The 23,771-nt window shown below is 40.1% G+C and overlaps 1 protein-coding gene across 5 annotated transcripts in view; it reads right to left on the bottom strand.

The window, feature by feature from the left end:
- madd (MAP-kinase activating death domain) overlaps window positions 1-23,771 on the bottom strand; it is a 118,581-nt gene that overhangs the window by 27,717 nt on the left and 67,093 nt on the right. For 2 of the 5 annotated variants that reach the window (XM_084337839.1, XM_084337841.1), the window contains exons 7-20: window positions 19,928-20,008; window positions 16,436-16,492; window positions 15,579-15,751; window positions 15,119-15,354; window positions 14,796-14,952; window positions 14,495-14,598; window positions 14,057-14,259; window positions 13,372-13,622; window positions 12,816-12,952; window positions 11,817-11,918; window positions 5,811-5,919; window positions 2,130-2,316; window positions 1,586-1,736; window positions 1,045-1,248 (exon numbers count right to left, since the gene is read on the bottom strand). In XM_084337839.1, coding sequence (XP_084193965.1) covers window positions 1,045-1,248; window positions 1,586-1,736; window positions 2,130-2,316; window positions 5,811-5,919; window positions 11,817-11,918; window positions 12,816-12,952; window positions 13,372-13,622; window positions 14,057-14,259; window positions 14,495-14,598; window positions 14,796-14,952; window positions 15,119-15,354; window positions 15,579-15,751; window positions 16,436-16,492; window positions 19,928-20,008 — 2,152 coding nt within the window. The remainder of the gene's footprint in view (window positions 1-1,044; window positions 1,249-1,585; window positions 1,737-2,129; window positions 2,317-5,810; window positions 5,920-11,816; window positions 11,919-12,815; window positions 12,953-13,371; window positions 13,623-14,056; window positions 14,260-14,494; window positions 14,599-14,795; window positions 14,953-15,118; window positions 15,355-15,578; window positions 15,752-16,435; window positions 16,493-19,927; window positions 20,009-23,771) is intronic. The other 3 variants (XM_084337842.1, XM_084337843.1, XM_084337840.1) reach the window with 3 other exon arrangements.

Below are 23,771 nucleotides of genomic sequence, written 5' to 3'. Positions count from 1 at the left end.
AGTTCAACAAGTTGAAAGTACTAAACTCCTTGGAGTGATGCTAGATTGCACTCGGTCTTGGTCTCAGCATATTAATTATATTGTTTTAAAAATGGGAAGAGCAATTGGTATTTCCAGGAAATGTGCTTATTTTGTTGCCCGTCCCCTTTTATGTCAGATAGTGCAAAGTTTAGTTTTATGTCATCTTGACTATTGCTCTGCGATGTGGTCATCTGCTGCCAGTGGTGGTGACCTCAGGAAGCTCCAGGTGGTCCAGAACAGGGCAGCATGGTTGGTACTGGGCTGCTCACTAAGGTCTAATGTGAGCCGTATGCATGCCCGCCTCTCCTGGCTTAACGTTGAAAATAGATCGTCTTTTAAAATACTTGTGCTGTTCAAGTTGGTCATGAGCAGTAAAACTCCTGTTTTTATACATAATCAGATTGTTTTTAGTAATACTGTGCACGAGCATTACACTAGAGGTTCCAGTAGTGGGCAGTTTGAATTGCCAGGTCCTAAAATCAACGCTTTAAGGAGATATTTTATTTTTAGAGCATTAACTCTTTGGAATAACCTGCCTCAAAACCTCTGCTGCATTTACAGTAGATTCACTTTAAAAAAGAATCTTAAATTGTTTTAAAATTGTTTTTAACACTGTAAAGTAATTTTTAGTTTTTGTTTTACACTAATGTAATTTTAGCTATCTTAATTGTTACAGTAGTTTCATTATGCATTGTGTGTACTGACTTTTAATCATTTTGTTTTTGCAATAATAATTGTTTTTGTATGTTTTTTTGTGTGTGGACCCCAGGAAGACTAGCTGGTTGCTATGGCACCAGCTAATGGGGATCCCTAATAAAATCAAATCAAATCAAATGTTTGTAAAAGAAAATTCCACTGAATGGATATCCCCAGTATTTCAGTAAGAGTGAATGGAATATCAGGACACCTGCATGAACATCTGTAGGAAAGGGAGGGTGGGGTTTGGGCTTGGTGAGCTTGGTGGGGCAGGGCGAGGGGTCTCACAGAGCACATGCAGCAGGGTCTCGGGGATGGTGTACACACCAATCGAGGCAATAAAATTCTCCTCGTTAAGACTCCGGGTATCAAAGTGGCGGGTTCCTCTGCCCGATGTGTGGTGTGGCAACTGCAGGCGGGGTACAAGCAGAAGACCTGAAGGTTTGGCACTCTCCATGGGACCAGACGGGCTCTCCTTGCTCCCTGGGCTGCCTGTACTGTCTGTTGGGCTTCGCTTGCGCTTTTCTGGGTCTAATGGGCCACCATGAATTAGGGGCCAAAGAAATAATCCATTATAATTGGAGAGAGAGAGGACAGGACAGTAAAAGAAGTGAGAAGATTCAATAGAACAGAGCAGAAAGAGTTGAAGTTGTGAGAGCCAAATATTAGTATGCATGCAAATGTGGTTTTACAGAGAGCACAAAACACCCAACAAAGGGAGTTCATAGCATCATTCTACAGGGGTAATGGTAATTTATATCAGCACTTGCTTAGGCACCAAAGAGTTGATAACATTTTAAAAGGGTTTGAAATCCCTATAGATCATAACTTGCATTCCATTTCAGAATGCCGACTTCCTGAACATTACCTTTGGTTTGATAATGGGTGCGTGCTATTTCCAGTACGCTGAAAACGCTGGCCATGCCTCCAAGTCCAGCATTGGTGTAAGAGTGTTCCAGACTGGAAACAGTGCACTTCAAGATGTCCAACATGCCTTTATACACCTTTCTGCTCACTTCCTAATGAGTGGAAGTACCACACAACAACAACACATAGAAAGCAAAGATATTAGTAACACATTAAGTCACTGTGTAGTTAACCAGGCCATCTTGCATGACTGGACCTAGAAATTATGTTGAAACGACAAGATTTCTTCATGGCAATATTTTATTTCTTTTGGAGAAATATTGCAACAACACAAGACAAAACAAGCATCGTTTCTCACATACTGTGTCAGGTTACAACATAAAAATATTAATTTGATTTGAAATTCCATTGTCTCAACACAATAGGTCCAGCTAATTAATAAAACCAGGTCTAGATGCAGATGAAGAAACAATGACCTTTGTAAATGTATTTGGCACATTGCTTAGCTAGTAGCTGGGGGTGGGTGAGTGGGGGGAGTATCTCACCACATCACGTATGACTTCCTGCCTGGCGTCCTCCTCTGACTGGATGGCCCTGTTCAGCTTACTCAGCACAAAGACTCGCAGCTGCTCGTTCTCCAGCAGACGCCGGACCTTCTTCATGTTGAGCCAGCCGACTCCCTGGCCTTCTAGAACACTCTGCACCACCTCCTTCAGGAACTGCTGGTTCTCACTGGTTTAAAAAAGACATCCTTTGCTTTTTTTCTTTTCTTTTCTTAGTCATTCAGGCACCCCCCCCTACCATCAATCAAATGCCATTCATAAAAACATTACAAAAAATTTCAAATAAAAATCCTAAATAGATAAAAAGGCTTACACTTGAAAAAACACTTGATTAGCCAGAAACAGAAATAAAATGTAAATATAAAACAATACAAAAAAACAGCTCAACTGACACTAAGGGGAGAAGAAAAAAGAAGCATGTTATGACCCATGAGTCATTTATTGTGGAAAATGTATAGTCAGTTTTCTGTATATTTTCAGAAAATTCTAAATGCAAATTAACAAAGGGTAGATCATTTACAGATTTTTTTGTAGATACAGTACAGAATTTTGCCATCCGGACACATGCAATATGAAATATTAATATAGAATATAGTATATCAGGCCTATAAATGGCTTTATGATCTTTTTAAATGCATCCGTCTCCTCTGTCATGGCACCGTTAAATCTCGATTTAGTAAATGAAAGCTACTGTAAGTACAGTTACTTTTGTATAATGGCAATAGCTGCGTAAAAAATCACCAGATTGAGATGCGCTTATTTCCTACGTTCACAGAAAGGTAAAGAAACTACCGGTATATACGTTGTATTTTATGGCAATAACGTTGAGGTTTGTGCGATATAAACACGATATTTCAGTCAATGCTTGTAAGAAAAAAGATTTTGTCGTTAGCTGGTGTGAGCTGGGTAGTGTAATTTTATGAAATGTAGACGTCCATCGAAAGCCCTGGGTCTCCACTTTCTCTGGACTACAACGATGAGAAATAAACACAACATCACTGTAAAGGCCATATGAGTGTTTTGTTTATTAATATTATTATTATTGTGCTTAGGATAGTGTCTTATTTATATTTGAACACTAGAGGGCTCTCCGCCTCCATTATAGCCACTCTTCTATAAATAGCCTAGCTAATCAATGGAATCGTGTGCACCTGCCGAGGATTTACTCTCAAACCTGCTTTCACTGTTGGAACTGCTTATCTGTAACAAACAATTGACAACTGTTCTGTTCAACATCATCATACATCTTTCCTTTGGACAATAAAACCCTGCAAACTACATCGGCTGCAACTTGGACATTCAACTCATTCAACATCCACAACTTTGATTGCCGAGTATAGGAAATATCTAAGTGGGTGCATCGTGACGCTTGTCGATTCATTGGGGAGCAACAAGCGGCCACTACAATCACTTAACACTTTAATCGCCGTTGACGCTGGAACACGTCATTCCCCGCCATGCTCATTCTGCCGATGACGCTGGACAGCGTCTTTGATATCAATATTTCAAAAATCTGTGATCGAAATCATATTTCTCCCCCGGAGACATGAGATGTACTGGTGAGCCCCTATCAACTCTCTAACGGTTCAAGAGCGCCATCTGGTGGCCGATCGGCGGATCGCCCAGGGAAGAAACAGGAAGTGGAAGCTGGTGCTCATTTCAATTTGGTCCGATCACTCGGTAAGAGTCCCAGGACTCGAGCTGATCACGACGGATAGTGATCCGTTACCAATAACTCGATAAACAACATGATTTGGACGTATATACTATTATAGAACCTGGAAATGGATCGGGTATTTCTACATCCCATAATAGAAAAAAAATCTGTTCCACGCTCATCTCCCAACGGCGAGAGGAAGCTACGGTGAGTTTCAGCGTTATTTTTTAATGTCTTCTATACTAACTGCTCTAATGATCACATCACCCACACTAGATGAATGATATAACGTTGCCCACGGAATTATAAACGACCCCCCGCCCATCCGGTCAACATCAGATCATACGTAGTAACTTCTAGAAGTACATGCAGTTGACATTTTTTATCTCGCACAGATTCCTACCAAACTGTATTTGATCATCAATATAATGGATTTAGGGCTATAAATCAAGTTCTGGAGAAAGCTGCAGAAAACGATAAAAACATACTTATACTTTAGACCGTATTTTAGTATGAATATGTGAATGAAAAAGTATAACATTGCTACACCCTGAACAATAGATATAGGACTTTGAATGGGCCATGGTAATGTCAATTTAGCAATACAATTTAAAAAGTTATAGCCCTGCAAAGAAGGGGAACTTCTCCATGTCAAATAGGGCTGGTGAGGGATGGTAAATTATGAATTTAACCCCGGCGATCAAAGTGTTAATACGGACTGTATTGATCTATTTCTGCGACGTTAAATAAATCTTGGCACCGGCTTAAGGGGTTAAAGGTTACAATGGTAATATAGGATATGTATTTTTTCCCCTTTAAACATGTGTCTGGCATGTGTCCCCTAACTGCTCCCGATGAGCAGGCTGGCACCTTGCATGGCTGCCTCCGCTGTCTGTGTGTGAATGAGTGGGTGAATGTGAAGCATAGGTTGTAAAGTGCTTTGGATAAAAGTGCTATATAAATGCAGCCCATTTACCATTCCATTTATATTAAAAAAAAAAAAAAAAAAGTCTGGTAATTGTATTTAACCTTGTATATTACTTCAAATTGTCAAGTAGCAGCCAGTAAGAGGGAGAAGCCCTGTGATTGTTTGTACACTATTTTCTTGTATTTATGTATCCGTTTTGTTAGGGATTTAGAGTAAGTTATTTTAAGTTTTAGGTAAGTTATTTGTTTTCTGAAACATATTTTAGGTTCAACTATAAGTAGAAAAGAGAAGATTTACGTGCAAGCCGCCATCTTGTACACACTTATTTGATCAAGATATCTTCACATACACAGCTGAACTGCAGAAAAGGCACAATACACAAATATATATTTATTTTTGGGCTTTCTGTATTTGTCACCCATCCCAATTTAGTCGTTATGCCAATTCCCTTCCTGGTCGTTGCTCTCATTGCCCCACTGTCGGCCTGGGGAGGGTGTAGAACTACCACATGCCTCCTCCGATACACGTGGAGTCGATAGCTGCTTCTTTTCACCCGACAGACAAGAGTTTCACTGGGGAAACGTAACGCATGCAGAGGTTCACACTATTTCCCCCAGATCCCCTCCCTGCTGAACAGGCGCACCGACCGACCAGTAGGAGTCGCAGTTTACAACGACCAGGACACATACCCCACTGGCTTCCCACCCGCTAACACTGCCAATTGTGTTAGTAGGGACGACTGACCAAGCCGGAGGTACCGCTGACAGCTGGATTCAATCCCAGAGTCTCTGCGGTGGTAGGCAAGTGCTTAGTCCACTGTGCTACCACAATACACACATTTAACAAAAAACCCTCATTCTATAAAACAATAAAAACACAAGAAAAGGCCATTTACACAAGAGGCCCCTTTAGGTGACAGCCACCTTCAATTTCTCCAACAACACAACATTTATTGACAACGTTCCCTAAGGCTCTTGGGTTACTCAATGCACCGTTGTCAATCAACAATGTGTTGGAACAGCAATTGAAGTTGTCATGTATCATCAGCATGTTTTGACTGTGCTAGGGAGTCCATTACCTTGTGTTGTTAACTCTGCCCTGAGGAGAGGGGGACTCTCTCTTCACTGTTGGACTGTGCTTGATAACTGAAGACTTCTGGTCCACTAGTGCCCTGGGTGCTCGTGCTCCTGGGGGGGGTTGCCAAAACAATGAGGTTGTTGCATAATAAACCAAGGTAACAAATAGAAAGTCCACACTAGCTTAGTGCACTTGGTGAAAGTGCACAGGACACACACACAGGAAACTCAGCAGCACTAAGAACTGGGGGTACGCCTATGGCCCAAGAACTAGTCCACCACAAGAGCTACCCCACATCAAACACTATGGAGAGAAAGCACATTGCGGAAAAAGGAGACACACACGCACACAGGTGATGTACTGTAGTAGGGGCATAAACAAAAAGAGGGTTGCTAGGGTCTAACATTGAGACAGTGGACGTGAGGGGGCGGAACAAAGGGGACATCAAACACACAGGAGTCCAAATGCTGCTGCTGTGTTTGAACGGAGGTGAGACGACAAAGACGATGACATGCACAAATATAAAGATCAAAGGAAAGATGAGTGGACGACAAAACACAACAAAAATGAGGGGCGTATAAGTTGTACTATGGAGCCCCCAGACATCTCGCACACAGCTCCATCACTTGAATGCACACCACACAGCCGAAAAACACCTCTCTGTATCTGTGAGTGGAGTCCTTATAGGGACTTTATTTCTGACAATAGTTCTAGCACAGTGAGCACAAGGCGAAAACGGTCAAACCCCTACTCATAATTAGGCACCAGCTATGCAATACAGAATGACTAATGCTCTATAATATTATGACCATAATTTGTACGGCAAGTTCTCTATTTAAAGGGGAACTATCTTATAAATGGCCTTTTTGAGTGTTTAGCATCGTTTCCTAGCTATGTGAACTTATATTAATATGATCTATGTCTCAAAATTCTCATATTGGCGCATTCTTCAAATTCTCCTCTCACAATATTCACCCTCACTGAACTGAGTCATTTGAAAATGTGCCCTATATGTGATGTCATATAGTCACTGCTGCATGTTAATGTTCAGGGGGGCCGGCCCGGCGCAGTGGTTTAGGAGCCCAGGCTCAAAACAGCTCGAGATCTTGAGGTAGAAAAATGCTGTTTTTGAGGACTTGATTAGAAATACAAAACAATGAATAAAAAAAATATATATATTACAGAGGTGTTCCATACTCACAGGAATTGTGTAAAAGTGCCCAAATAGTGAAAGAAATAGTAAAATAGTTCCCCTTTAAAGTAGTATGTTGCCCCATAAATGATTACAGCAGAAATATAGTCTCCCACATAACATCTCTTGAAAGAAAACCTTATGCACTGACCAGCAATAACAAATAGCCTATTTATGCCCACACATAGACACATAGCAATCAAAACCAGCCAAGCAAAAATTATACTTGTTATTGCCAGATTTATTAAAAAAAAAAAAAAAAAAAAATTAAATAATGCATTCAAACCTTTTCAAAGTAAATTGCCTTACCTTGCGTGTTGCAATTTTGTGTACACAGGGCTGTTTCACAGCCATGGTTTGTGCTAAAGGCTAAACAGACTACCAGAGCATCAAGTGTCTTGCTTTCGACTGGCTTGAAAAAAAGATTGGGTCCACTGACCTATCTCAAGCTCTGCCCTCTTTTCTTGATCCTCCAACAGTTGTGATTGGAGGATCAAGAAAAAGAGGTTGAGGTTTGAGATAGGTCAGTTGAAACTAAGAATTTCACCAGTTGATGCTCAAAACAGGCACCGTATTAATACTGTAAGTGTTGATATTAAGTTGCGCAGATCATCTTGGTTAGCTTGAGTTTACAGAAGGTTGTTGTACACAGTAGATGGTTGTACTGAAGTGAAATTACAGTTTATTATTGGGGCAAGAGTCAGTGTGATTGGTGAAATGGTGAGTAGACAGACTCAATGCTCAGTGACACGTGTCGGGTGACTGAAATGAGGAGAAGAAAAGGACGCTGGGAGATGTAGTTGACTGGCTTGGAGAAGCATGCAGCTCACGCAGTACAAGGGCAGAACCCACCTTCTCCGCTCCCCGGGCCGGCCTCTGTTATTATCTCCATTAGAGAATTTAGCCCAAATACTGCACACAAAACCCAGAATTAGTGCAGCGGAAACAGGGACAGAGAGAGGGACACCGGCCCAGACACAACCAGTCTGAACATCAACCCATAACACAAGGAGCATGCACACACAACATGGAGAGAACAGTAAAAGCGGAAAAAAATAAGAATGAAAGACTGAGAAAGAAAAGAAGGCAATAGAATTATGAACTGTATGAAATGAATCCATCAAACTACCGTAAATCATTATTCTTGTGGTCGTTCTGTTGGTGTTAACTCGGGGGCATCATAGCTAGGATTTGAGATCAATTCCAACCAAAATCTTTCCAGCACTGAAGATGGCTGAAGATCTCGCAGCTACAATTAAAACCCTACTGGGGAACCATGCAATAGCCAAATGTCTCCAAAAGTGACAATATACATTACTGTGCAGTCAGTAAGGCTGACCTACAGTGAAACATGTTTGTTGTGTTGCTGTCTCTTTAGCTTTTTTAACCTCTGAAATGAGACTGGAAGGAATAATGGTGTGTCTTTGATAACATTCAGTCTGTTGAACGGTTCATCCGTTGGATTGAAACATAGCTAGAAGAGGTGCATCCAAACCAAACTACTGGTACCTTGAACACTACACAACAACAACCACCAAACGCACATAGCACACACATCCACACGCACACACTCACTTTAAACAAACACACTGTAGCACCCACTCCACACACTTATAGCACACACCCACTTTAAACAAACACACTGTAGCACCCACTCCCCACACTTTATATTTATGGATGAAGGATTGCACTACAACTCGTACACCTTACTGTAAATTGTACCTAAAATTGTACCTCATCCCATTTCTGCTTTGCACTAGATAGTACTGTACATTAGTACACTGCATAGTATTGTGTATTGTATATTATATGGTAACTCAGAACATTGTACATATGTCTATACCGAACACTGTGACCTCATTTTCTTCTTCTAAATTAATGCTATATTATGTTATTATGTTATTTGATACTATCTTGTCTAGCACAGTCTCTGGAGCGTAACAGTAAGAAGCATTTTGTATGAAAGTATTCTGTACTTCTGTATGACAACTATTAAAGAACTTGAACTTGAACTTGAACCTTGTTCCTGGTCCAATTGATCGATATGACACACAAAATAAAACTAAGATCTAGGTAGGGTTGGGCAATATACCAATATTTATCCTCTATTTGTGTAATCATCTGGAGGGATTTTTTGATATCATGAATCATAACACATTTTTGTTGTCTAAATTAGGGATTTCAGTCCCGATACAGATACCAGGGTTTGGGTATCGGCCGATACCGATCCGATACCCATTGTCCACATTTTTTTTTAACAAAAAAGTTAAAAAAAAAAAGAAATAATTGTATCCACGTTTTTTAATATATATTAAAATATATTTTGTTTTTAAGAATTGTAAAGGATCACAAGTGTGTTTTTGATTTGTTGTAAACAAAGACAGAAAATAAACTTCATTCATTCAATTAATAAACTATGCCTCACTGTCACTGTGTGGAAGAGACTGGGATCATTCTTTTGTGCAAGGCAACATCAGGCTTGACTTAAAACATTACTTTCCTAACTTAGTGAAACTAAATGTAACAAATTAACACATAGATATAAATGTACTGAATGGTTATCTTATTTTATTTATAATTTTTATTTTATTTTTATCCGATATATATATATATTTTTTACCGATACCCGATCCAGCTATTTTACTGATATCGGCGGCCGATACCGATATCGGAGCATCCCTAGTCTAAATTAATGATAAAACGTAAAAATAAAGTAACAATTCCCATTACCCTACAGCCCAATAAAATGTATTGTTTTAATTAATCATGATTCTCCATACCAAAGCAGATATCATGACGCACTTTTTTTTCCAGCTAACGTGTTCCATCATCATCAGTGTAGTACTATCAGTCCTACAAGTTATACAATGAAAATGTTAGTTATGGCATACAGCAAGATAATTACAGCACCAGGCCAACAATATATTCCTATAAACTATAAAAGTAGGACATTACAACCATGTAGTTTCTGTTTCAGCATAGTGAATGACTTTTGAAGGGAAAGAGTACACTATATGATAGAGAGCCATCAAACAAGCAAGCCAGGCAAAACACACAGAAGAACAGGTAAGTCATTTCCGTTCAAATGTTTATCCACAAGGATAAATCCTTTCATGAACATCCTTCAATTAAATAAAAATCCCCACGTCAAAAACAAAACATGGGTACTTCTCAATTCACAAACGGAGTAGCAAACAAAGTGCTGAACATATCTCCTTCCATGTAGTAGTAACAGTCTGTATAGCATGACTGAGAAATATGTTGTTTATAAATGTGTGCAACTGTGCATTATAGTGCATCAGAAAGACTCCCACCAGGCAGTCACACACACACACACACATAGAAATGGCAAGGGGACCAGAGGGAAGGGTCAAAGATATACATGAATAGAAAATACAGGTATATCTCCTATCTTAGTCTAACTAGACTAACACGCAGGGAGACAGATAGGCGTAGGTGGTTTCAGAGGGGAAACAACAAGCTACTGTATCACACTAGACATAACATACCCGGGCTGTCAGGGTCGTCTGAACAACAAAAGACAAAACACATAGACATGAAAAGGGACAGAACATTCTCTATGACAGCTATTCCACATAGAGTGGAGCAATTGAGTCAACAACACAATGCTTCTCTCAAGATGTGCCCCATAACATTCACCTGGGAACATTGCGTAAAGTGAAAATCCACACTAAACGGAATTCACATATGGAATACCTATACTGTATGTTACTCCTATCTTAGACAGTTCATTATGTTATTATTTTGTGGAAATGGAACAGCTCTATCCCAAAGCTAAAACACAGAGAACCGACCAAGACACCTGGGGCTGCAGCATTTGACAAGGCATCAAAGACTTTTGAGCTTTTACATCCAAATGGGTTTTATTTCGCTCTAAACACCAACAGCTAACTCAGACAGGTTTTAACCAGTCATTTTCATGTTTTTAGATGCTTGCTCCAATTCCTCCTCTACATCAAAGTCCAAATATTTTCGTTACAAAAAATTATTCAGAAATATTCAATTATATATATATATTTATTTTTACAAAAATTATTATTTAAGAAATTATGTGAAAATAAGGCAGAAAAGGAAGTAAAGTAAAGATGTCCAATAAGCATGTTAGAATTGAAAAACACATTGTAAAAATACAATGCTATATTATTTAATCAAGGAGGAAATGTAGCTCGTCAGAAAGTTAAGTCTATACTGTAGCTTACAGTACAAAAAATATGGCCCATGTTATTCAAATACAACAACTTTGACTATTGTTCATCCTCATAATTTCTTACATGTATAATTAAAAGTATACTACAGTAGTTGATCATATTAAGCATAAGTACATATACAAGCTGATACAATTCTAACATTGTTCTATCCCCCTATTTGTCACAAATAATATTTGATGGTGTTGTGTGCTGATAATAATAAAGAAATCCCTAAGTATGCTACAGCTGTGCAGCAATCTGCAATTAACAGTAGCGGGACAAGGTGTACAAACAGATAAAATAATGTGGCCACAGAGACTATTATGGAGAAGAGATGAGATGGGTGGGTCAAAGAGATATGAAGATAATGACGATGTATTCCTATTCTCAAATCTTGTCCCTCGCTCACTCATCTCACCACACCTATCCCTGCCAACCATGGAGTTTTCCAACTGCATTTCTCATACCACTCTTTCTTCTGAACCCATAACATTCAGAACAAAAAATATCTTAGGACAGAATTAAAGATAAATGGGACACAGAGTGGGATAATAGAGACAACAAAGAGATGAAAGAGTAAAAGGGCAGCAACTGGCTTTTACTGTACCTTTAAGACTTGGGAAGGGAGTGGCTTTCTCCCTGGCTGCCTTGTTAGGAATAGCCAGGTTTGAAAGACTGAAACTAGTGCCGTGGTTCTTGTAAAGATTACCTGTGGTAAAAGTGGAGGATAATCATTTCAAGAGGTTTATTTATCACATACATACCAGGGCATACAGTGAAATGCGGGTGGCCATGCCCGCTTCTATTGTGCAAGAATACAATAGTAAATAAAATAAGTAGAAGATAATAAAATAGACATAAAATAGACATGATAAAATAGACATGTTAAAAGTCCTGAGATAAATGCAATACAATGTTAGCTACGAATTAAAGGCACATCATATAATCAGACTCAACTTAATTCAGTGTAACTGGTGCAACGACATGCTTGGTGAAACCATGCAACAGAGATGGCTGAACCCGAGCTAAATATGACTCAAGTGAGCCACCTTCCCAAAAGAGATGGCTGAACCCGAGCTAAAGATCACTCAAGCCACATTCCCAATCAAAATATATGCTGTGGCTCATTAGGTTTACAAGAACATTTACAACTGGTGTCTCCAATCCCCTTTAAGTTTGAAGTGTTTTACTTTAGTTTATTAGGATCCAATAGCTACAGCATTGCAGCAGCTATAATCCCTGGGGTACACACAAGAATACAACACATAACATCACAGTATAAAAGAGGACAAACACTAGAAGACAGACAAAACAAGTAACTAATGATAATGTAGTCAAAATATATGACATCCAACAACTTCATAGATGGAAAGTATCCACCAGGGTTGGGAAAAATGCTTTTCTTTACAGCTTACAATTGTAATTATATGTGTGAGGGAATCGCTGAGCTTTTTCTTACAGTTTGCGTCACTTCTTATTTACTTTTTTTATTTACATCAGCATACCAGGATAGTATAGTAAAAAGCTAGTCAAACCGGCCCACTCTGTAAATGTGAACAAATACACACAACACACCCAATGAGGTGAAGAGTTCACATGTACTCACTGGCGAAGGACATGAGGCCCCCAAACCCATCATTGCTGTTGTTGGAGATGGTGGAGTTTGGAGAGCTTTGGGAATCCCCCTCCCCATCAGACTCCCCAGCGAGTCTTAGGCTACTGGGGCGTAGAGGACGCTGGGGCCTGGAGGACAATCACAAAGTGTCAATGATGTGTCTAAAACACAGACATGCATGCATACTATAATGCTGCAATTTGGGTAACTCTAATCACACACCACCACAAAAGATTCAAGACCACCACCATGAAATGGATGAGGAACATCAACAGGGTTCCTGCAGAGTTCAACAAGTTAAATTTAAGACCACATTGAATAGACATGAATACCTATTTCATGGCCATACTGGAAAAAAAGGAAAACATAAAGGAAGATTACTATTAAAGATGTAATTCCAAACAAATTGTTGGGGGGGGGGGGTCAAGATGCAGCATAAATTGGTTGCAGGCACTGGATATCTACATAGAACATTGCATGGTTGGCCAGAGAACCCAGTTGAATGATGATGATACATTCATTCAAGCGATGAACAAGTTGAACACACTTGTTGCCATTGAGGTTCTGGTTGAATCGGGGTGTGTACGACTCCACTTGCTCCTCTGCTTCAGGGTCATCCTCAGTAGGGAAGCCGTATTGAGGCTCAAAATATGGGTTGTCATACTCTTGCTTTTTATTGGCTTGATCCACGGGGCCAGGATCCGCTGCAGATTTGGAGAACGGCTGGCTGCCCAGTGGGACAGGGTTTTGTAATGCGGCACTTGCCGACGCCTCAATCTCGACGGGTTCCACCATATCCTGGAAAGAAAATGAAGTTGTCAAAGTACTCACTGTGATGGTAAATGTTACTAAAATTGAGGACCATGTTGTAAGTCAAATGTTATTATCAGCACAAATTACACAGATTTTTGTTTTAATATTTCCACACTTTATTCAAATTCAAGTAATGACGTTAATTTTGCAATCATTGATGATTTATTTTAAATCCATTTTGAAGCAGTCAATCCATCATCATATCAGTTTCTATTTGAAAGGCTCATTAAAAACAGACTTGTGGTTGGGGAAATCTATCATACTATGACCATAAAATGTAAATACAAGCAAACAGTCATGTCACTTGTATGGCATTTGCCAAGTTATAAACATCGGTATCAAAATGTGAAGATACTGTGACAGGAAATTGCATTGATGATCAGAAAAGCATAATACTACTAATTATAAAAGTCACACACATGGTTGACTCCCTGGATGATTGTGCTGGGACTGGAGCTTGCAGTTGTGCTGGAGCTGGAGCGGAGCGGTTGTCCATCTGAGGGTTCAGAGGGTCCATCCCCACTGGGTGGACGGTCTGCTGAACCTCCCTTGAACTCCTGGAAGTCTTGGAATTCAACCTCACTTGCATCCCCAAGTGCAGCATGGGTAGGCGGGTCTAAGTCTAAAGCATCAATATCAACAGACAAACTCTTGATAAATCAGTTGAAAACAATGCAAAATCATACACAGGTTAAACATTTCTAGTAATACAGCCAATAAAGAGATGTTTGGATCCCTGTTACCTTTGATTAATTTCATGTTTTCATGTCTTATAAACATTCCTTACTGGTCACTGTACACCGCACAACTCTGTAACGAGGTCGCACAGATCCTTCTGCATGGCAAAAAATGCTTACTTGGCGTGTCTCCCTGAATGTCTCCTTGGATCATCACACTCACAAGATCCCCAAGTGAGGAGTAAGAGGAGCTAGAGTCGTCGTATGCCTCACTGTCGCTGCCACTGTCACAAAAACACAAAACAGTGGCATCACCGGAGGACCCACAAACGGAGACATCCAACTGAAACTAATTGACCTGATCTCAAAGATCAAAGATCAGGTCAATGAAACACATTTACTCAGTTGAGCATTCACAAGGAGACTGAATTAAGCTGTTCATGAGTACTGATGGGATTGTGAAAGTTTCAAAGGTTCTTACCTGTCTGTGGGGTCAGAGTCGTTGCCCTCATCCTCCAAGGGCTCAGCCATAGCCTCCGCCAGCTGGGAGCTTCCGTCATACACACGATAGAACACTGGCTGCAGCTGGTGAGCGTACCACTTGGGCTTGTCTCCAATCAAGGAGGGGTCATACACATCTGAAATGTACATGTGCAGACAGCCAGACACTCAGCAATACATTCTTCAAAATAAACGAGCATGTTCTGATTATGGACATAGCCCCGCCACCAGTTAACCGTCACTATGACTAGGTAATAACCAAGATACAAATTATAATTGCAATTATCTTATACGCAGTCTTACTGTTATGTATCCTTTGAAAAGCAAGGTTGCCGGGATTGAGAGCCCATTCGCCATAATACTCCACCGCCTGGGTGTGGGAGAGTTTCTCGGCAAAGCTAGAGCGCCGCGGCCGAGATGCGAGGAACGATGACGCTTGGAAGGCCACCACGGGCCGGGGGAAGAGGCGCAGGGTGCGCGTGTGCATCTGGAACCCCTGGAGAACATTTGGGGAGTTGAAGAACCTCACCATGGCAACCCTGTAAAACAGAGAGAAAGTTTACTTTCATTTCATCCCATGTTAATTTGCTTTCTTTTCATCTGAACTATATGTAGAGAGCAAGGCATTATTCTTCAAGTGAACACATTTACTTACCTTTCGGACGGCTTAGCATCTTGCACAAAATTAAGAGGAAGCTGAAAAAGCTTCTGAAATGAAAAAGCCACCAAATGGACCACCAATAAAAGTAAGGATTAAGCCTACCTAGTGGCAACATCCACAGAATCCACATCATTTCCATAAATGAGGGGGTTGAATTCAGTGGAGGATGGGGAAGCTTTATCCCGTCCTGGGGGAAGTAGGGGTACCTCCTGACCCTCCTGGAACTTCTCCAGGTTCAGAATTGGTTGAGTGTTCAAACTCATGCTGGCCAAGGCCTGAAACAGGCAAAGACGACATGATTGTAAGACACAGTGGTGATCCTGGAGAGAGGCCCAATGTGATGATGAACCACTCCTAAGGACAGGCATCAACGCTTGTGCAACAGAGGGATCTCGCTACTGTGATGTGAGAGATGATTAATGACTGGCGTGCTCATCTTTCTCTGGTCAATTGATAAGTTCTACATTGAAAAATTTACAGATTCTCCCTCATTCTCTCACTGCTGGTCAGTTATGCAGGATAATTGATGTGCATGTTGATTCCTGCGATAGGAGTGTCATTTTGGAGAGGGAGAAGCAAGAGGGGAGGAATTAGGACGTTACTGTACATGGTATGCATAAAACTGCTGCAGACTTTCAGTCAATATTATGCTTAGCATGATGGAACATTTAGTTGTCAGTTGTGAACGCATGTAAGTTTGTCAAAGTGATTAGCTTCATCATATCTTGTTTTGCTCACAACAGCACTCACTGATGCCAAGATAAATGCACACACATTCAGTCATGCTTAAGCCAGAGCTAAGCAGGATCTATAAAACTGGCCTAGATTATTCAGTGCCAATGTAATGCATTTTGTTTAGGGCTGAAGATTACAGAAATGATAGTGACAAGCAAGATAAAATTGAGAGAATATATCCGTGCATGAGCATGACACATTCACCAGGAGGAGAAACGAGGAACCTTATTGTCAGAGGAGAAGATCTGCTTTTGGGTGATCACGGTCAATCTAACCAGACACTAGGAAGGGGGATAAATAAGAAGAGATGCCAGGAGAATCACATGAAAGGCTGGAATGACCCAATCCATGACTACGATTGGAAACACACATGATATAAGGGTCAAGACCTATGTCCCTTCGGATTGGAAACACACTTGATATAAGGATCAAGACCTATGACCCTTAAGATTGGAAACACACATGATATAAGGGTCAACTATGACAAGACTATGACCTTTCTTCACTTTTCTCCTTTCAACAGAACTTCCTTATTCTAATGTTCTAATCACATTTGTCTTGCTGAAAGCAATGAGTGATCATCCTTTTGTAGTCAACTGTTAGGCAGTGAAATGTACCCAATTAATGTATATGAGAAATAATGCTAAGATGTTTTTTTTATTAATTCCAATCAAATACATACAATTCAATGAAGAAAGGAGATAAAGAAAGACACTTCTGTTTTTTTATTGTGAAAAGTGGTGAATGGCCATAGAGCAAGATTGAGGTTGTGTGAGAGAGAGAGCGAGAGAGAGAGAGAGAGGAGAGAGAAGATGGGGACAAAACAGTTTAAAACATGAAAGACAGTGAGAGAACAAACCAGGACACAGCAACATAATGAAATAATAAAAACAATAATACAGTTCACCAGAACAAGTCAGCCACTAAAGATACTAGAAGCCATCCATGGTAACCAGCTGGGATAAAACCAGTGGTTACTATGGAGTGGTGATGACAGATACAAAAGAGCAGATCTTTTGACAATAATAAGTAAATCGGCCACAAAAGAAATAGGCTTGAGTGAACTTTGTTATCTAGCTAGTATTGGGTCTTCGTGGCTATGTGTTGGTACTTCTCAGTGATAATCAGCAGCATTCTGCTCTCAGCCTTGGCTACAGTACAGTTCACCATCATTTAAGAACTATCTGATACCCAGTACTTCTCTTCATTCACAGTTCACACCGATCTTGGTACTCGTACCGAAATATACTGCCGCTACAGTGAGGCTTTGCAAACACTTACACGCTGGGAGAGGAGCGCTAACCACACACAACTACTGAACTGGTTCTGATTCAAGGCATGATCAAATAAACCATGGTATACAAGGATTTCAACATAACGAGGCATAGTTTTGCCGGAATTGTGTTGTTATAACAGGAAGAAGAGGCAAACATCAGGTTAATTGTACTTAATGAGCGCATTATAAATAGTTTGCTATATGATGTGAAATGTGCAATGGTTCACTTTGGTAGAATATGTTTATAATTAGCCTGTGCATGTCTGCATCCATGTACTGTGCCAACAGACATTAGCTGCCTAGGAAATACATAATCATTCAGGCTTTCCTTTTTTCTTACTCCACTTGCCATTGACAATGGAAAACAGATGAGTCATTACTTACCATGTGAGGCTGAACATAAAACAAAATATGTGGTTTACATCACTGTAGTTTTTAGGAGTGTTAAAAGTAGGGCTGACTCGAATGCTTTGAAGCTTCAGTCAGTGCCATGTCAAAATCTAAATCAAACTATTCCAATGCTTAGTTTTCTTAGTTTTTTGGTTATTGTTGTCATCATAACAACATATATCCGCCACATTGAAACCTTTGCACTGGAAGAATTAGTTTTGATTATTCAATGATAATTACTACTGAAGCTTTGAAGCCCAAAGAATGGCATTCGGGACAGTCCTAGTTAAACGTTTTGAGACTTTTTTGGACTGTGTTTTCATTGAAATAAGTGATCATGAGAGAAAAATGCACACAAGCTTTGGCAGGTGCTGTGCCAAAAATGCCACAACTGAGAAAGAGAACCCTCCAAAACTGGTTTTACTGGACCAGGCTACCAGTCTAGAGAACCCTCACACCGTTCTGCTCCAAAACTGGTTTTACTGGACCAGGCTACTAGTCTAGAGAAACCTCACACTGTTCTGCTCCAACACTGGTTTTACTGGACCAGGCTACTAGTCTTGGGGCGACAGTGGCTCAGGAGATAGAGCAGTTGTCTGGTAATCCGGAGGTTCCCGGTTTGATTCCCGCTCCTCCCGGGTAGCATGTCGAAGTGTCCTTGAGCAAGATACTTAACGCCTAACTGCTTCCAAAGAGCAGGTTGGCACCTTGCATGGTTTCCTCCACCATCGGTGTGTGAATAATAACTTTATTTGTATAGCACTTTTCATACAGAGGTTGCAGTTGTGAATGTGTGAGTGAATGGGTAAAATGTGAGGAACAAATTGTAAAGCGCTTTGGATAAACCATTTTACCATTCATCACTGTTCCCTCATAGTGGATTATTCAGTTACCCGGTACTCTGTTTGACCTTAGTGGACCAAGACTTTTATGACAAGAAAATCCTATTGAATGAGTTATTTCCTGAAGAAATGACAGATGTGTCAATTAAATCACTAAGGGATCAGTCCAGAATGTCTTTAGACAGCCCTACAGTTGTTCAGTAAAATGAGTGCTGCTGCAGTAGCATTTGCGGGTTCTTTCTTTCTCAGTAGTGAAATAAGTGACATTGCTTTGGTTTCCCCGGCTGCTAGTATTGGTGTTTGATTGGCCATGAACCCTATATGGGGGTGAAAAGATTCTACTGAGTTGAAGTATTGCTTCAACAGTCTGAGATGGTTATCATCATGTTCTTCCTGAAGCTCAAGACATTTCACAACTCAAAGCTCCTTTGATAAACTTTTAGACACCGATGTCTAAATTTAAAAAGTTCAGTATCCAAAGAAAATAATTAGCAAGTTAAGGAAATAAAATGAGAAGGAGAGAGGGGATGAGTGCATCCATGAATCAGAACCAGATTTCTAGGTTATTTTAGGTGCTTGGGATAAAGGGCCAGGTTAGTCAATACCAGTGGTTCTCAAACGTTTCCAGTCAGCCCCCCCCCCCATACCCCTTTGGGTAATTGGAAACATTTGGGTGCGCCCCACCATTTGAGAACCACTGGTCAATACTACTATTGCTACGGCCTTTACTGGGATGGCAGGAGCCTACTGTCTGAGTTTTACCTTCAAGAGCTAGTGCATGCAAAGAAGAGGAGGGGAAAGAAGAGAAGAGAAAACAAACACTTGTTTCGGTTAGTACTGTACAATGCAAAGCTCAATTAAAATGCTCCCCACACGCTATGCACAGTACATACAGTACAGCTTTGTAGGAGCAGGAAGGCACAGCTATGACCAGCAACCTACTCTTCATACAGCTGAAAGAGGAGAAGTGTCATAAGTATCTGAAGAAGAGGGATTTATAATAGCAATCACGGAGAATGATCACAGGTAACGCATGCGCAGGAACTGGGTTCCAAAATACCTCCATAAACTAGTCATCTGTCCCAGCAGTATGGTCAATATACTATATCAACATTTATTGTTTAATGTCTGTGTATCACGACTCAAATTCACAATAATCAAAAGTGATCATATCACTGAAAATGTTTTCACGTTGACCATGTATTTACCTGCTTCAGGTGTTTCTTGAGCTCAGTTGATTCAGGCTCCGGTAAAGGCGGGAGAATCTCAGCATTGGTGGGAGCTATAACCTGTAGAGCACAAGGAATATTCTCATTGTGTTCATGGTATTCTCATGCCGTGTTTTGCCAACCAATATGGCACCACAGCAGTAATTTAATGATCATCACCTCTGACTGCAATCACCCTTTGTTTGCTGACCAAGATGTTTCAAGTTCTGCTTTATTTGTCACATATACATGTACATTACAGTGATATGCTTGGTTCTGTACGAGCCCCCTGAGATTGTGCTTCAGTTCATACAGTAAAAAAGTTAAAAGAATAAATACCAAACACTAATACTGTATACAACAACAATATACAACTAAAGCACAAACTAAAGTACAAAAACAAAATGCAAACAATGTAGTACAAAATGCAAACCTTTTAAAATGCAAGAATGAGGTAGGGATGTAGTGTAAATATTTTAGTAATAGATAGATCAAATATGGTGTGGTGTTAACCAATGTTCCCCCTAAGGTGCGCCCGTGCGCGCGCGCACACACACACATGGCAAAACGCTCCCGCGCACATCTGAAATCTGTCGCGCACTGATGTTTGTGTAAAATATGCATGTAGTTAAATTGACTGGTGCGTTGCACCGAATACTACGGTAACCTGTTGCATGTGACGTTACCAAGAGAAGCCTCGCTTTCAGTGCTTTGTGGGCGGCGCTACTGCGCGCTCACACAGACACACACAACAGGAGGAAGCGGACAGATTCAACCAGCATCGCTGGCTCCTCACAATGCAAACGCGAAAATGTACATTACAGATTAACTGCAGAGAAAATTCCCAATTTATCGTCCCGGTCGAGACTAATTGGAAGCGGAGTGCAACGCATGCAAAGCTTGACCATATGTTTCTGTGTCTAATAAAAGTGGTGGCGATCTCAAAGCTCACATGGACACAGAAAAACATTACAAACAAAGCAGTGCGAGACAAGAGTTTGATGGCAAAGTTGACCGAATTGATTGAAGCATGCAGCTATACAGAGAGAAAGAAAATAATTGAAAACTATTTTGATGCCTCAAAATGATGTTTTGGTTTGATAAGATGCTTGTTATGATACAATCATTCTAAGGATTATGTGTGTAATAAATTAGTTTAGTACACTAATTGCAACAAATCTGAAACTGCATAGTGCACTTTTAAATTAGTATCTTTGTGAGGTTACTGTTTTATAATTTACATTACATTGAAAAGATACAAAGATATATTTTTTAAGCTGGATTTTCTAATACAGAAGAGGTATTATTTAAAACATTACTTCATATTTTTCTTGTTATTTATTTTGTCCAGTAAGACTTGAAAATATATTTATTTTGTCATAGGTTGATTGTTATTTTCTTGAGATTTGTCACACCGCCGCTGCCAAAGTAAGGACTTTGCTCTGTATCGTCAATCAATGGTCAAATAAATATTTGATTAAGGAATATAATATGCCTTTTTGTATTATTTCTCGGTGTATCAGCAAAATTTGTATATTTTTATGTTAGACATTGAGGGAAATTAAGATTCAAATTTTTTTTTACAAACCGCCGCTTATCAACTAACCGGTTAATCGGCAGGTGACGTATGTTGCTCAGTAGTTGCTGATGTCTGCTCAGGAGGTTTGAGTGTTTGCTCAGACCGAAAAAAAAATTGAGGGAACAGTGGTGTTAACTTCTTAACAGACGGGCAGAAAAGTGGCAAATTTTAAACTTGAACTTGACTGCATACTTTTTTTTTTAAGCGTATCTTTATACTTATAGCACATGCCTGGGCCCTCATTTATCAACACTTCTTAGAAAGTATTCTACTTTCGTTCGTAAGCACAGAATTTAGAATGTGTGCACGCACAAAAAAAACGGGATTTATCACACGTGCGTACACAGGTCCTACGCACACCTGTCTTGATAAATATCACTTTGATCCCACGTTGGAGCTTGTGCATGGTTTTAAGTATTTGCATACCAGAACCGCCCCGATTATCCATATATGGTCATGAAACACCCCCATGGGATGTGAAATAATGGTCTAACCCGAGCAAACTCAGAGACTTCACTGAGAGCGAGATTGATCACCGAGGTCCAACCAACAAATTGAACGTATACAGCATTTCCCGTTGTGAACAATCTTATTTGGAAACATGACACAGAATAATAGTATTTAGCGTTTTATTTTAAACAATATTTAATCGTATGATTATAGATATTTTTAGAGAATAAATAAATCCAATGAAGTTGCCAAGTTCACAGACAACCCTGCTGAGGAGGAGGGAGCATGTAGACTATCTTCGGTGCGCCGGGAGCCAAGGATGTTGACTGACCCAGTCCTGCTACAGAACCAGCACATTGACAGAAATAAATGACAAGCTGACCCGACATTAAGCACTGTAATGACTTAAATGAAATCAATTTCAGCCGGTCAACTCTGCGCTCTACAATGCCTATTATGTGCGCTCATCATGAGCCCGTGGTTCTGGTCAGAGTCATTATGGCTTCAGTGGATAACCCTGATCTGCATTTAAGTGATGTTTTAGTAATAACATTACAATTGAATTAAATACAATTAGGCCTGAATAAGACTCCGGCCACCGGCACATTATCAGCCAAAATGCGCATCGCAGATTATCTGTACATTGACAGAGTGGAATCCCGTTCACATTACTGGATTTGTTCATTGATGGAGCATTGAAAGCTATATGGGTACAGTCTATATATTGCTCCGATGATGTTGGGTAACTTGGCGTAAAATCCTCTCTGCCCTCCTGTTATTGATATATGGATATTGTATATAGTTGGTGGGGTTGGGGAAATTAGACATCCAACACTGCGTTTTGCTCCACACTCCAATGTGGGTCTCAAATTGCGGTACAAATCAAGGAGAATGTGTCTCGGGTAGCGAACTCTACTTAATATTATTATGTTCCCTCTCTCTGCAAATAGACATGCCCTATATCTCTGAAAACATCCGAGCGCACACCGGAGAAGTATTCCTATAATAACGCTATGAACCAGGCTGAATTCATTCGGAAATACCTATTCCACATGCTATTTAGGGTTTGACAATAATTACACTACTATTGCTATTTCACAATGAACTATAATGAATTACGGTTCATACAGAACACGCGCCAGTGTCGGGAGTAATGCACGGAAGCTTATTTCCACATTGAAACATGCATGAAACTGATGAGCGCATATGCCGTCCGTCTGCAGTATCATATTCTACCACCGGGCGTCAGGTACGCATGCTCCGAGCTGTGCGTAGATATAAGCACAAAGTCAAGTTCACGTTCAAATTGATAAATCCCACACTTTGCTTAGAAATGGTCGTACGCACGGGTTAAGCACATATCTGTGCGTACGCAACGTTGATAAATGAGGGCCCTGGTCTCTTTTGAAAGATAACATTCTGAAGATTCTTACACAATAAAGAAAAATCACTTTTAGTGCTAATGAAATAGAGTAACATAGGGATGAACTTGAGTTGTACTTGTAATTGTGTACTCACGTTTTTCTGTAGTAGTTGCAATATCCAAAAAAATTATATAAGAACAAAATGGTATAAGCTGGAAAACACTGTGGGTCCATAGTCTGAAGTCTTATGTAGTACAGGTGCAAAATGCCCCTTGATGACCAATGTACCCTTTTTTGGCAATGCTTTTTTTTTTTTGGGCAATGCCCATTGTCCTTATCAAGAATCATTTTAACAATTAATAATATTAAAAATAAATACTTGAATGCCCGTCTGTCTGAGGTGCATGGTTTTCTGTTATGTTGCGCAGCGTGTCACCCTCCCTCTTGGAAT

The sequence above is a fragment of the Notolepis coatsorum genome (assembly GCF_963971535.1).
Source record: "Notolepis coatsorum genome assembly, chromosome: 20".
NCBI lineage: Eukaryota > Metazoa > Chordata > Actinopteri > Aulopiformes > Paralepididae > Notolepis > Notolepis coatsorum.
The sequence above is the reverse complement of the archived record's forward strand: the minus strand, read 5'-3'. Positions and strand labels throughout refer to the sequence as shown.